This window comes from Balaenoptera physalus, assembly GCF_965194825.1.
Source record: "Balaenoptera physalus genome assembly, chromosome: 18".
Taxonomy (NCBI): Eukaryota; Metazoa; Chordata; class Mammalia; order Artiodactyla; family Balaenopteridae; genus Balaenoptera; species Balaenoptera physalus.
The window spans coordinates 77047408-77061038 of record NC_138899.1 but is presented as its reverse complement, the minus strand read 5'-3'; the positions used below and the strand labels follow the sequence as shown (position 1 = coordinate 77061038).

At 40.4% G+C, this 13631-nt stretch overlaps 1 protein-coding gene across 1 annotated transcript in view; it reads right to left on the bottom strand.

Annotated features, from left to right (window-relative positions):
- The window catches only part of USP12 (ubiquitin specific peptidase 12), a 79518-nt gene that overhangs the window by 29349 nt on the left and 36538 nt on the right, over positions 1-13631 (bottom strand). Inside the window, exons 2-3 of the mRNA XM_082435711.1 lie at positions 13547-13627; positions 2161-2374 (exon numbers count right to left, since the gene is read on the bottom strand). Coding sequence (XP_082291837.1) covers positions 2161-2374; positions 13547-13627 — 295 coding nt within the window. The remainder of the gene's footprint in view (positions 1-2160; positions 2375-13546; positions 13628-13631) is intronic.

Genomic DNA, 13631 nt, shown 5'->3' with positions numbered 1-13631 from the left:
TTTTAAATGAAAAAAAAATCATTGTTCATGTAAAGATAATGTTATGGACTGCATGCACCTGCCCCTCTCCAAATTCATATGATGGAATCCTAATCGCCAGTATGATGCTATTTGGAGATGGGACCCTTGGGATGTCACTTAGGTCTTAAGGGCTGAGAACAGTGCTCTTATAAGAGACTCGAGAGAGCGTGCTTCTCCCTCTCTCTTCACCATAAGAGGCCACAGCGAGAAGGTGGCTGTCTGCAAACCAGGAAGACAGCCCTCACCCGTCAGTGAATCTGCCGGCACCTTAACCCTGGACTGCCTGGCCTCCGGACTGTGAGAAATAAATGTTTACTGTTTAACCCACCCAGTCTATGGTATTTTTGTTACAGCAGCCCAAACTAAGACAGAATACATGTGATATATTATTAAACAATCAGGTCAAGGAAAATGTACTATTACATGAAAAGGAAAATAATATGCATTCTGTATAAGTTTATGTTTCCGATGTTGAACATTTCTATAATACTAACAAAGTCACTGAGAAAGGATGGCATGTTCAGTTATCATGTACAACTGACCCTTGAACAAAGCAGGGGTTAGGAGAGGTGACCCTCTGCACAGCTGAAAATCCACATATAACTCACAGTCGGCCCCCTGTATACGTGGTTCCTCTGTACCTGGCCCGCACCTGTGGATTCAAGCCACTGCAGATGCTGCAGTGCTATAGTATTTACTATTGAAAAAAATCCTCATATAAGTGAAGCCACGCAGTTCAAACCCACGTTGTTCACGGGTTAACAGTACATGAGTTTTCTACCAGGACAAAATTTTCTAAGTTTACTACCAACACAGACAAAAAGACTCTCTGAGAAGTCTTGAATCACTCAGTCCACATTCTAACAGAGTTGTACTTGGCTTTCTTACCAACAGAAGATACTATACACATCTGTAATTCAAGAAAGTAAGTAGGTTTAGCTTTAGTCAGGGAAACACAAAAAAGATGTGTTTTTGTGAGCAATTACTCAACTGATCTATATTTGTATATGGAGAAAATGAACAAAATCTTTAACATAGGTATCAGATTCAAGAGTGGTAACCTAGAGCCATATTATTTCAGCATCTTCGTATGTTTTAGGGAACGAGATATGACCCATGCTCATCTCAATTCATGTGATAATGAACAGTGTCAACTGACTTAAGGGCAGGCCTCCCCTCTGGTGTGTTTAAAAACCAACACTAAAGACTTCTCAAGTCATATTTCTGTGCGCATCATTATATTTGATAGATAACAAACTAAAAATACTACTCAATTTTATTTCTACAATGATTGAAATGCCTACATCCAAACAAACGAACAAACAAACAGAATTCTACATGTTTCTCGAGTCCATCTGAACCTTCTGAGGTAGCACACCACACTGGACAGAACACGGGGCTCAGATGTCAGGAAGAAGTGTGGGGCTTGACAGGTGACCTTAACGTCTCTGAGAGCCAGTGACATCACGTAAAGTGAGGAAGTAATGTCTAACTTATGGGCTTGCTAGGAAAATTAAATGAAAAATATTTTAAGAGAGAAAAGGGAAGTGGGATGCAATCAGTAACTATTTTTAAAAGGGGGGGGGGGTGGTGGGGACAGGAGGTGAAGTTAAAACTACCTACCCTAAGCTAGAAAGTTTAATTTATTGTGTTAGGTCTTTCCTTTCCCTGGGGTGTGACTCCTGGCAAGTCTTTTAGCTTCTGTTTTTTTTCATGGCTAAAATGGGGGAAATCACATGCTCTCTCATCGGGTTATCGTTAAGGATCAAATGAATTAACACACATGAAAGCATTATGAAAACAACAAATGAACACTAAGTGAAAGAAAAAAAAAAAACCAAAACCCCACAACTTTTCTTGATAGAAAAGCCAAGCAGGCAAAAAAGAGAAATTATGATTTCTCATTTCCCGGCGCACAGAATTTGATCTTTGTACGACATACTTCAAACAGCGATCACACCTGACAGCAATCACTGTGTGACTGTCTCCTCACTAAACTGACGCTGCATTAGAGACAGGAGTGTCACCGTCGGCTTTCCAGCGGCTAACGCATCATCAGGCGTAAAGATGCTCAGCTGATGCTCGTTGCACCTGCTCCTCCTGTTACGTAAGCGACACATTAAGAAGTAGGAGAATTACCATTTTCCTTCCGTAATCTTGTTATGAACTTCTTAGGAGGTATGACGCCAACCTTTTTCTTCTGGGTCGCGATGCTGTGGAAGAGGTCTGCTAAGCACGTAAGAAGACTCTCCTTCTTCCTAGGTTGACTCTTGTACGCGAGAACTTTTTCCCGAAACGGACGACAAAAATAAAGTGCTTGAAGGACTGAATTGCAGTAGCAAGTATTCCCAAACTAGAATAGAGAAAAACATTTTTGTTAAATTTGAGGCAACACGTTTTTCAGAGAAAGAATTTGTATGTCTACAGCTCAGAGAAGAGAAAGACAAGATAGGGAATTGATGATCTGCATAAATTAAAAGGTATCTGAGAGTAGAAATAATCGTCCTGACTGCAAATTACCCATTTTAACATTAAATGGATGCTCCTGGCATCAGTTTCAGGTTAAAACTGAAGAAAAATACATGCAATAAATTTGGCCTTTATTAAAACTGAGTTAAAGAACTACATAGGTTAAATAGTGAGATTAGTTAAGGTTTAGGATTCTGGAGAATTCCTTTTTCAATTCCCTTTGTTATGACAGTATTGGTTGTATACAAAGCATTTTCTATACTGTACATTTAAAAATGTAACTCTCAAAAATTCTTTTAAAAATACCATAAAAGTGAGGTTTACTATCAGGTTCTTCAGTGCCATCCAAAAAATAAACAAAAACAAAAAATAAGGAAAAACAAGATACTCTGAAATATTAGATGAAAAAGTCATCAACGTGACAGCCCAACAACCACTGAAATGCCGAAATGCCAGGTCACATTAGTCTCGATCCGTCAGAAGGACGTGGACTTGGCTCCGGAGTTGAACCCTGAGCTGCAGCCCCACCTCTCACTGGCCACGTGGCCTGGGGCAGGTGACCGATCACTCAGCCTCAGCTTCCTTCCCTTTAATAACAGGGGAGAAAGTCGTCCTACTTTACTGAGAAAATAACACAGACTTTGATAAATATTTTCTGCCTTCTTTTTTCCTTCCCATTAATAGACACTGACTCCCAAAGCCGGCTAATAAAACCCCTAGAAGTCCATCACTGAGGACCTGGGGAGTAAACAAGGAACGAGGACAATTCTCAGAGAACTGCCACGGGGCGGGGTCAGGCACACAGTGACCAGATACAGGCAAGTGGAGAAGAGTGTTGAAGAACAGGCACTCTTCAGCTATGTCCATAAACACGTGCACACGTTTGCTTATATTTTAAAACTAGGAAGGATATATCAAAAGCTAATAAAAACAGTTATTTATAGAGAAAGGGAAAAGAGTAGAGAGCAATGAAAGTGAGACTGCTGTACATGTACACGGTTATAGAAAGTTTACTTTGTACCCATATTTTTAAAAACTAAATTAAAATGAAAAAGAAAGAATAAATTCCTACAATTGAAAATAAATACAAATAAATCAGACCTAAATGTGTACCAAATTGGTGGTAGAACTACATAAAGAAAAGAATGAGGGCTTCCCTGGTGGCGCAGTGGTTAAGAATCCACCAGCCAATGCAGGGGACAGACACAGGTTCGAGCCCTCGTCCGGGAAGATCCCACATGCCGCGGAGCAATAAGCCCATGCACCACAACTACTGAGCCCGCAAGCCACAGCTACTGAAGCCCGTGTGCCTAGAGCCCGTGCTCCGCAACAAGAGAAGCCACCGCAATGGGAAGCCGGCACCACAAGGAAGAGTAGCCCCCGCTCGCCGCAACTAGAGAAAGCCCACGCACAGCAAAAAAAACCCAACACAACCAAATAAAGTAAATTTTAAAATAAATAAATAAATAAAGCTTTAAAAAAAAAAGAAAAGAATGACTTCAAATAACTTTAAAACACAGGATTTTTACTATCCATGCCTACTGAACTACAGTCTAAAAACAAAAAGAACAAAGAAATCTTAAAACAGCATTCAGTACTCACACTGCTAGAATTAACCCATTGATATTGCTATTTTGAAACCACTGAAGATATACTGTAAGACAAAGCAAGGAAGGAATTATGTCAGTATCCCCTAGGAATCAAAAAAAATTTTTTTTAATTTATTTTTGGCTGCGTTGGGTCTTCGTTGCTGTGCGCGGGCTTTCTTGAGTTGTGGCAAGCTGGGGCTACTCTTCGTTGTGGTGCGTGGGCTTCCCATTGCGGTGGCTTCTCTTGTTGCGGAGCACGGGCTCTAGGCGTGTGGGCTTCAGCAGTTGTGGCGCACAGGCTCAGTAGTTGTGGCACGCAGGCTCAGTAGCTGTGGCTCACAGGCTCTAGAGTGCAGGCTCAGTAGTTGTGGCACATGGGCTTAGTTGCTCCGCAGCATGTGGGATCTTCCCGGACCAGGGCTCAAACCCATGTCTCCTGCATTGGCAGGCAGATTCGTAACCACTGCGCCACCAGGGAAGCCCGTAATCAAATTTTTTAACGTAAAGGAAAAAAGATACAATAGTAAAAACCAGAAGAGTAGAAGCCCTTTAAAGTTAAATTGGAATTAGAAATAGCAGTATAAACTCATGCCTCTTTGTAAATCTTAAAATAAGTGTGTGTGTGTGTGTGTGTGTGTGTGTGTGTGTGTTTGCGTTCTCAGGTTCTGTCCACTGAAAAGGTCTCCACATCAATAACTTTCCCCTACATCCAGATTGTGGCCTCTAAAAACCCTTTTCCCACAAAAAGGAACTAGGACGACTTACAGATATGGCTATACAACGTAATGGACAGGAAATGTACAATGTACAAGATTAGCCTGGAATATCTTTTTGTGTGGCTTGAAGAGCCAACTTTCATCAAAAAGAATTACTGCAATGGATTAAAAAGCACATCAACTACATAAATATCTATGTGGTTTATTAGTCTCCAGTGGAAGTTGTAAACAAGAATATAAAAAAGGAAAGCATCAAAGTTTTACCCCACCTTTCTCATAAAAACATTATTTCAGGGGGCATTAAAGTTATTGTTTAGAGAATAATTCTGGCTAATAAATTCAGAAGAAATAATTGTAAATAATGGATTGGGTAATAATTATCCCTGGATACCTAAAACATTTGGTTAAAGGTTGATGGGGAACTTTAAAATGGGGGGCTCAGACCTGAACGCCCAATGCATTCCAGCATCATTCAAAATGAACAGCCAAAACTTTACATCCCGTGATGTGGTGCACCAAGAAATATGTAGCAATTCCTATAAAGTATTCTTGCCTTAAAAAACAAAATAAAATCCCTAAACTTTAACCAAGTGTCTAGATTGAACTACTAATTTACAAGATACTCAGGGAACAGAGGAAGAAGTTAAATACCCCAAAAAAGGAACAGGACAACAGACTCAGAGAAGATTTACAACTTCTATGTTCACATTGCTAGTCGGAGCCAAGAACTGATTTCGTAAAGATAGATGTGTTTACAGGCTTTCCAGAGAAATGCTAAAAGTATATGACAATGATGCATTGATATTATTGATCATGAATACAACCATGGATATCCTTCAATAAAGCCTATCCAGGGGCTAAGTACACCTGCAGTAGAATCTCTAATATTACTAAGATTATCTTACCAATTAATCAGCATTAATTAGTCTGAAAAATACTAGTAATTGTACAACAGTCTAATGACTCCAATGACCAACAAACTATGGCTTTGTAAACTGAACAGAAGATACAATCCCCATAATTTGGACACTTTATTAAAGAATAAACAACAGGGAACTCTAACAACTTCCACAGAGCAGGTAGATAAACAAAAGACAGCATCTCACAGTATATTAGAAACATTTATGATGATGAAGCTTGACCTACTAATAAAAAAGCAAATAAAATAAGCTAAGGAACTGGCATGTAGAGAATGCTGAAGTCAGCCTCCTGCTAATCTTCTGACTACAAGCAATAGGTAACATTACAACCAATCTTTGAGGCTTTCTATTATGGTCTTCTTTACTTACCTTCATCAACCCCATTAAGGAAAAATTAAAGGTTGAAAGTACTACTATTTCTCCAGAATAAACTAACTTTCAATCTTATTCATAACTTTGAAGCTTTTCCTTCAATTTCTCTGATTTTTAATAGTAACTTTCAGTGAAGTTCCTGAAACCTAAAAACATATCCTTCAAGTATATAGCTTTCATGCAAAAGACTGTCTGGGATGATTTCCTCTGCACTCTTGCTTCTGAATAGGGTTGAAACCTACCCTGTGCTTTTTCAGCTGGTTCTGAAGATCAAAGGTATGACCAGGTTTAAAATCTGGGGAAGCAAATATTAAAGGTCTGATCACTGACTTCTCAATTGTTTATTGAACACAGTGACCTATCCCTGCTTTCTCTAATGCTTTTTTCTCTAAGTCTTGAAAAAAAAAAAAAAAGATTTCTCATATCCCCATCAATAAGATCATTTTGAGCACATATCCCTAATACATGCATATTTGTTTAGAAATAATATATGTACATTATGTACACTAAAAATACAACAAATGTGATTAAGATGAACATTTCAAATTATTATATTAATTTTTTGTTTTCACTAAAAATTATTAAGTAAGAGCAATGAGACTTAGTATGCTTTTTTGTAAACTATGGGTTATAGATTTTAATAGAGTGATTTGACAGTTCAGTTATTTGGCTACGTAGTTTTAAGGGATGTCAAAGTTGAAAAAGGTATCTCCGCAAAGATACATACATAGGTCCAAGTGGAAAAGACTCTCTCCTTGACAGCCTTTACTTTCTAAACTATGGTATTAGATAGTCGATCCTATCTACCAAATTTGTTTGAATTCGTTTAAGTAATTATCTGTCTTGATACCAGCAAAGCCTGGCCACTGAGCACACAGGATCTGAAACCAAGCTATCTAGGTTCAAGTCTGGTTCTGCTACCCGACCCTGGGAAATTACCAAGCCACTCTCTCTCCATCAGCTTCCTCATCTGTAAATGACATTTATAACAGCACCCACCTCTACAACCTTGTAAAGAATTAAATGAATGATCTGCATGAAGAACTTAGCATGGTTCGGAATACCTCATCACTACATGGTTACTTTTGAAACAACCTTTTTTGAGCCATCTGTCCCTTTTGAAAAATTAGCTTAGCTGAAATAGATTAAATCCTGTAATCCCTAAATCTACACTTGAATCATAATAGATTGCAACAGCACAAATGAATAAGAGGGGTGATACTGTTAGCCTTCGGTACCATGCAACTTGCAGTGACATAGGACCACTACACACGTGGACAGAGTAGTATGGGTGCCAGTGTCGACCAATTATTAAGAATTAGTAAAGCTTAACCTATATCTTTCCTTTTTAGATAAAAATAAACACTAGAAATGCTCATATTTTGGTCCCCAATGAATCATCTTACATATTTCATTTGGAAACTACTGGTTTTAATCACAATTATGTCAACAGTATTACCTTTAAAAAATGTTTTTAAATGTTTAAGTGCCCCACGGTCCCCCACGCTGGCTGGCGATGATGCCATCCTGTGAACACCCTCCCTTCTACGGGAAGGCCCTCCTCCCCCAACCACAATCTGTTTAGGTGGCCCTGTTTTACGTAAGTCTAGACCCCACGTGCCCCTACCCACCCCCTCTCTGCAGCCAGGTGAACCTAATCCAGATTCTCGTGGACATCTATTCCTCCCCCCTCCCTTGCTCCCCCACCCCAGGCTTCCTCACGGGAACCGACTTCTCTGTGCAAGTTCTGTATGACTGTCAGTCACAAGCCCTTTTGTAGACCCTGCAACAGGGTCGGGCACTGGATCCAATCTGGCCAGAGGCCTTGGGGCAGAGTTCTTTGGTCAGGTTTGATACAGACAGTCTGGGATCTCTGATGATATAAGATGGCCATCAGGTGGAGAGAAGCTAAAGGAGAACGAAACCAATGCAAAAGGAAACCAAGAGACATAGGCCTAATCAACTTTACAACCTACAAATGGAAAGTTTCATTTTTATTTCTCGCTCTCCTCCATAATGGCCCCTGTTCCCTGGATTCAGAGTTCCAACTAGTGACTACTAGCAATTCAGGTTAAAAAGACTTTTATAAGACAGTCTAGCCCCACAAACCTACTTGTGTTTGGGAGCCTACTGTGTTAGAAAATTAAAATAAAATCATACAATGAAATGATTTTAAAAAGGCTATTAAAAATGGAGAGACTGGGCTTCCCTGCTGGCGCCGTGGTTGGGAATCCTCCTGCCAATGCAGGCGACAAGGGTTCGATCCCTGGTCCGGGAAGATCCCACATGCCGCAGAGCAACTAAGCCTGTGTGCCACAACTACTGAGCCTGCGCGCCACAACTACTGAAGCCCATGTGCCTGGAGCCCGTGCTCCGCAACAAGAGAACCCACTGCGGTGAGAGGCCCGGGCACCACAACTAAGAGTAGCCCCCGCTCGCCACAACTAGAGAAAGCCCGCGCGCAGCAACGAAGACCCACTGCAGCCAAAATAATAATAATAATAATAATAATAATAAAATTTTTTAAAAATGGAGAGACTGCACAGAAAGTAGGAAAGAGATACTACTAGTCTAAATCACTACTATCAAGTTTACTAAAATAAGTACTCATTAGCTACAAGATATAAAGGAAAAAGGCAATCTGGTTTATCAGATTAAACAATTTGTTTTCAAAGAATTTAGCTGACTATAAACAGCGGACACGTAAGGGGGGTACTTCACAGCAAGAGAAAGCTTCCAAAGGCTCCTCTCCCTCCTCAGGATGGCTTCTGCACCCCCGAGCCACACAAGTATTTCCCCTCTCCTAACGTCCTGTACCATCAGGAATACTAACGTACTCACAAGAGTTAACCCAACAGGAAATCCCCACTCTGTGTATTATGCAAATCATAATGATGGCATCAGAGTTACCATTAAGAGCAAACGGCCATAAAAGCTATCATTTGTGAAAATATTCCTCCAAGATAAAAACATCTACAACTGAAAATAATGGAAAACAGACTGTTATTAACAAAGTGAAGAGTAACCACTCTCAATTTTCTGGTAGATTAACTGTGGGGTTTTGGGGTGTTCTTTTTTCCTTCTCTCCATAAAAAAAAAAGAAAAAAGTCTAATTTTCTAACTGCCCAAATACACATACTATTTCCCAAAAGCAAGTGCTGTTGAGTGATTCTACCACTTACTGGTCGCAAAAACTGATCCAATCAGGCATATCTAATGGGAACCCTTTTCAGTATTAGCTTTTTGTAAGAGCAATTAAAATGAACCTGCACACTTAGCTAAGAACAGACTGATGAAAAGAAAATATACATGCGCCTCACTTTAACAGAATCCTAGGAAAGATTAACCACCAAGTGCCTTAAAGCAGCTACCTTCCATGTTGTTTACAACACTGACTACTTGGCAGATAGGCCCAGGGACAGGAGGAAGATGTTAAAACATTCATCTCTCAGTTAACTAAGCCATCTCCCTGAACCCTCAAAGCTCCAACCTTAATTTTTAAGGGACTCTATAATAGTGTGATAACTCTGCAAAGGAAAAAGGGGGAAGGAAACTAGAGAGAAGGGTGATGACAATTTAAGGGCTGAAAACAGGGCTTATGGAAAACGGTTAAAGGTACGTGACACAGCTGCAAAGCAGCCTGAGAGCTCAGATCAAAGAACAAGTTCATCGCTATCCTAGTTCTGCTGCATCTACTCTGACCACCAATTTATTTCTGCGTGTAATTCAAGGTGTTCCTCAATCTTTCACAGCTGGAGCCCTGGCTACCTTAGGGATCTCAATTCTTCATCATAATAACCCGGCACAGAGATCAGAAACTGTATCAGAAATTCCTGCTTTCCTTGGTTTTATTGAATCTCAGTTACTCAGCTTCAGGGAGAAATACAAATTCTACCTTTTGAATTTAGATTGATGCACATGAAGTAATAAAAATGATACCTTCTTAGAAACTTTGTTTTTTAACACACAATCAACACTGGTATTTGGATACTGGTATCCAATTAAAAACAACATATCAGCAGAAGAAAAAATAATATAGAGCTTTAAGACTCGTTTACTTGTTTTGAGGTTATCTGCAAAAAAGTTAGTTAGACACAAAATGGAGAGATTGGAATGTTTATGCTGGAGAAGGTAAAGGGAAAACAGCCTTCAATATAGAAAATACTTCTCTTCTAAGGAAAATGGGTTCTTCTGGGACACTAAAAATGGGCACAACTTTTCTACGATTTAAGACACAAATTAGTTTTGGAGGCTGAGCCAAATAAGGGTGGTAGCCAGCCACAGGGAAAGGGCAATGAGACTGAAGAACTGGGGTCCGCCAGCCCCAGAACTGAAATGAGGCTTCTGATCACTAGACAACTCTGTAAGTACGAGCATTTCAGATATTAGGAGTAGAGGCCAGACTGCTCAATAAACAAGAAAAGTTAAATATATTCATTTAACTCTCCTCCCCATGATACCCCAATAAAATGACAGCAAAAGAACAGATTAGGCAAAAACTCAAAAGGCCAAAGAAGACAACGACAGACTAGAGGTATCAGTGAACTTCAGAAAACAGAAGGCAGACGGAGGACAAGTAGCCCAAATGTCTCTAAGGGACAAATGGGAAACAACGGACTAACCTCTAAAGGGTCAGAGACGTTTTGTGGGGTGGGGACCTCTGAGAACACAAGTCTGGTCGTCAGTCTTTAAAAGGACCATTTAGACCCCCAGGCACTCAACTCTTGCTTCAGCTGCAGGTTTAGTCTCCACAGAAGATGAAGAGGAGACTCTGGGTGGAGAACCCTTAAGGACAGCAGTGAGGCACCGAGCAGGAAACAGGACCAAATAAAACCCCGAATAACACCCACCCCCGCCCCAGACAGGCACTGGAGGAGGCCTCCAGGCAGAAGATAAACAGCCCCAGAGAGACAGCTCCAGCTACTGAAATGGGATGCGGGCCGTGGGAGGGAGGGGCATTCGCCAGGGGCCACTCTAGACTGAAAGAGCAGCCCCACCACAACACAAGAAGCCCCAGTCATCCTTTCAGCATTTCACCCTTATAGATGAGTACAATTTGAGGAAAGCTTCCAACAGGAAAGATACCAAAGTTTAAAAGGGGGCGGGGAATAAACTCCAAGGTCTCAGAAGCAATCCAGTAAGCATAAGAAAACCTCAGCAACAACAAAAACTATAAATGACATCCTGAGAAAAAGAACAGAAAATACTGCCCCCATGAAACAAGAGAAGAAAAAAAAGTAACATTCTAAGAAATAAAAAAATGCAATGAGCTGGACAAAAAAGTTGAAGATATAGTCTAAAATGTAGAATAAGGCAGATGATCAAAAATGGGAGAATAAGAAAAATAAAGAGTCAGTCTAAGTGTTTCAATATACAACCAACCATAATAACAAAAAAAAAAACAGAGAAATTACAATGATAGGAAGAAAATCACCCCAATAATAGTATCAGAAATGTGTTACAACTGAGGGAAATAAATCATCAGTCTGAATGGGTACATAAACACTCAGCACAACAGGGTCCCCATCAAGACACACGATGAGATTTCAGAGCACTGTGGATAGAGAATATCCTTAAGGCCTCCCAAAAACTTTGTAAAGGGGGAAAAAAAGCCCTGTACATAAGAGATCGAGAACCAGAATGGCATCCACCCTCTCAGCATCAACAGAAGCCAGAAAGCAGCGGAGTAAGCCCTGAAAAATTCTGAAGGAAGGTTGTAACCTAGGATGGATATCTAGCTCTAACAATAACCAAAACAGTCTTAAATATACAAGATCTCAAAGTTTGTATCCATGCACACTTCCTAAACAAGCATCTACAGAATGTGTTCCACAAAGCAAGGGAGGAAAAACCCGGAAAGAAGTCGGGATGAAGGAAAGGACACAAGTGTAGGGAATGTGAAGGGTGATGGAAGAGACGTTGCCAGGCAGAAGCTGCACAGCAGGAGGACGGGGGCTGGGTGGTACCTGACAGGCACGGCTCGGTGGAAACTGATATTGAGAAGGTCTTTCTGCCTTTCTTTAGTTCTGCTGAAGGCTTTGGGAAGAATAAATGAAAGTTCAGGACATGGAAAAATAAAGCAATGATTAATTCCATATTGGGAGAACGGGGGAAAGTGAAGTTGGGCAGGGATGGTGAGAAAAGAGAGTGAAGTTTCTTATCTGCGAAAACAGGAAGTCAGTAGATTTTTTTTTTTTTTAATGGCAGTATAAGTACCTTATTTAGGCTGTAAGGATACATTCCAGAAAAAATAGCCCAAGGACTAATGAGTGGCCTCCGCTAGGGAGGGGAAGAGGAGGAGGGTGGGCACTGCTGATCCTGTGTTACTAGCTTATGCCCAGCGCAGACACAGAAGGGTCCCCAAGCAAGGCGAGACACACATACCACTGCAATTGCCCTCCTCAAATTGCACAAGAAATCTATCTGTACGTAATGACGTGCTAGTACTCAGTAACACACCAATCTGTTCAACATAACTTACGTTACCTGCATTATCACCAATACACATATTTTAAAACACTCACCACGGATCCACCTAACAGTACAGTACAGCATAAACTACCATGACAACTCTATAACAAAGATTTGTGGTGTTTTCTCATGATTCAGGAAAGAGTTAAAAATTCTAAAGAAAGTTCTTCCAAAGTTTTAATAATGTATAATTACAAGGATTACCTCCACAAGGGCAGGGCTATGTTTTTTTCTTTTATTTCACACTTTTAAATCTATACCACTGGGATAACGCCAGAAGCAAACTGACAAAGACTCTATAGACACATGGGGGCATTTACAAACCTATATTTATATCTGTACATTTGGACCACTTATATTTAGACACGTAAATAATTCTCAAAGAATCAAAGAGATCATTTGGTCTAGGCCATATGAAATTTTGGTTATGAGAAAATTCTAACACAAAATAGGAAAAAAATCAGGCTGACAAGTTAGAAACTGTTCCAAGACTCTTAAGACTGCAGGCAATGGGGATTTCCCTGGTGGTACAGTGGTTAAAAATCCGCCTGCCAATGCAGGGGACACGGGTTCGAGCCCTGGTCCAGGAAGATCCCACATGCGGCAAAGCAACTAAGCCTGTGCACCACAACTACTGAGCCTGCGCTCTGGAGCCCATGAGCCACAACTACTGAAGCCCGCGCGCCTAGAGCCCGTGCTCCGCAACAAGAGAAGCTACCGCAATGAGAAGCCCGCACACCGCCACGAAGACCCAATGCAGCCAAAAAAATAATAATAATAAATAAATAATAAATTTTTAAAAAAAGACTTCAGGCAATGTTGTTTCCCTCCCATTAGAGATAATTTTGAAATTCCAAGTCACGTTTCTTGGCATTAAGTCCACTGATACAAAGGAACAAATTTCCTTTAATAAATTATGAACTGCATTCATCATTCTTAACACTACTTCCAAGCATAATTTGAAGGCTACGTATCAACGGATACTTACATTGACTAATCCAAAATAGTGCTCATTGACTGGAAACTGTTCTGGACCAATCTCTTTCTCTAATGCCGAGGCATTGGCGCCCTAT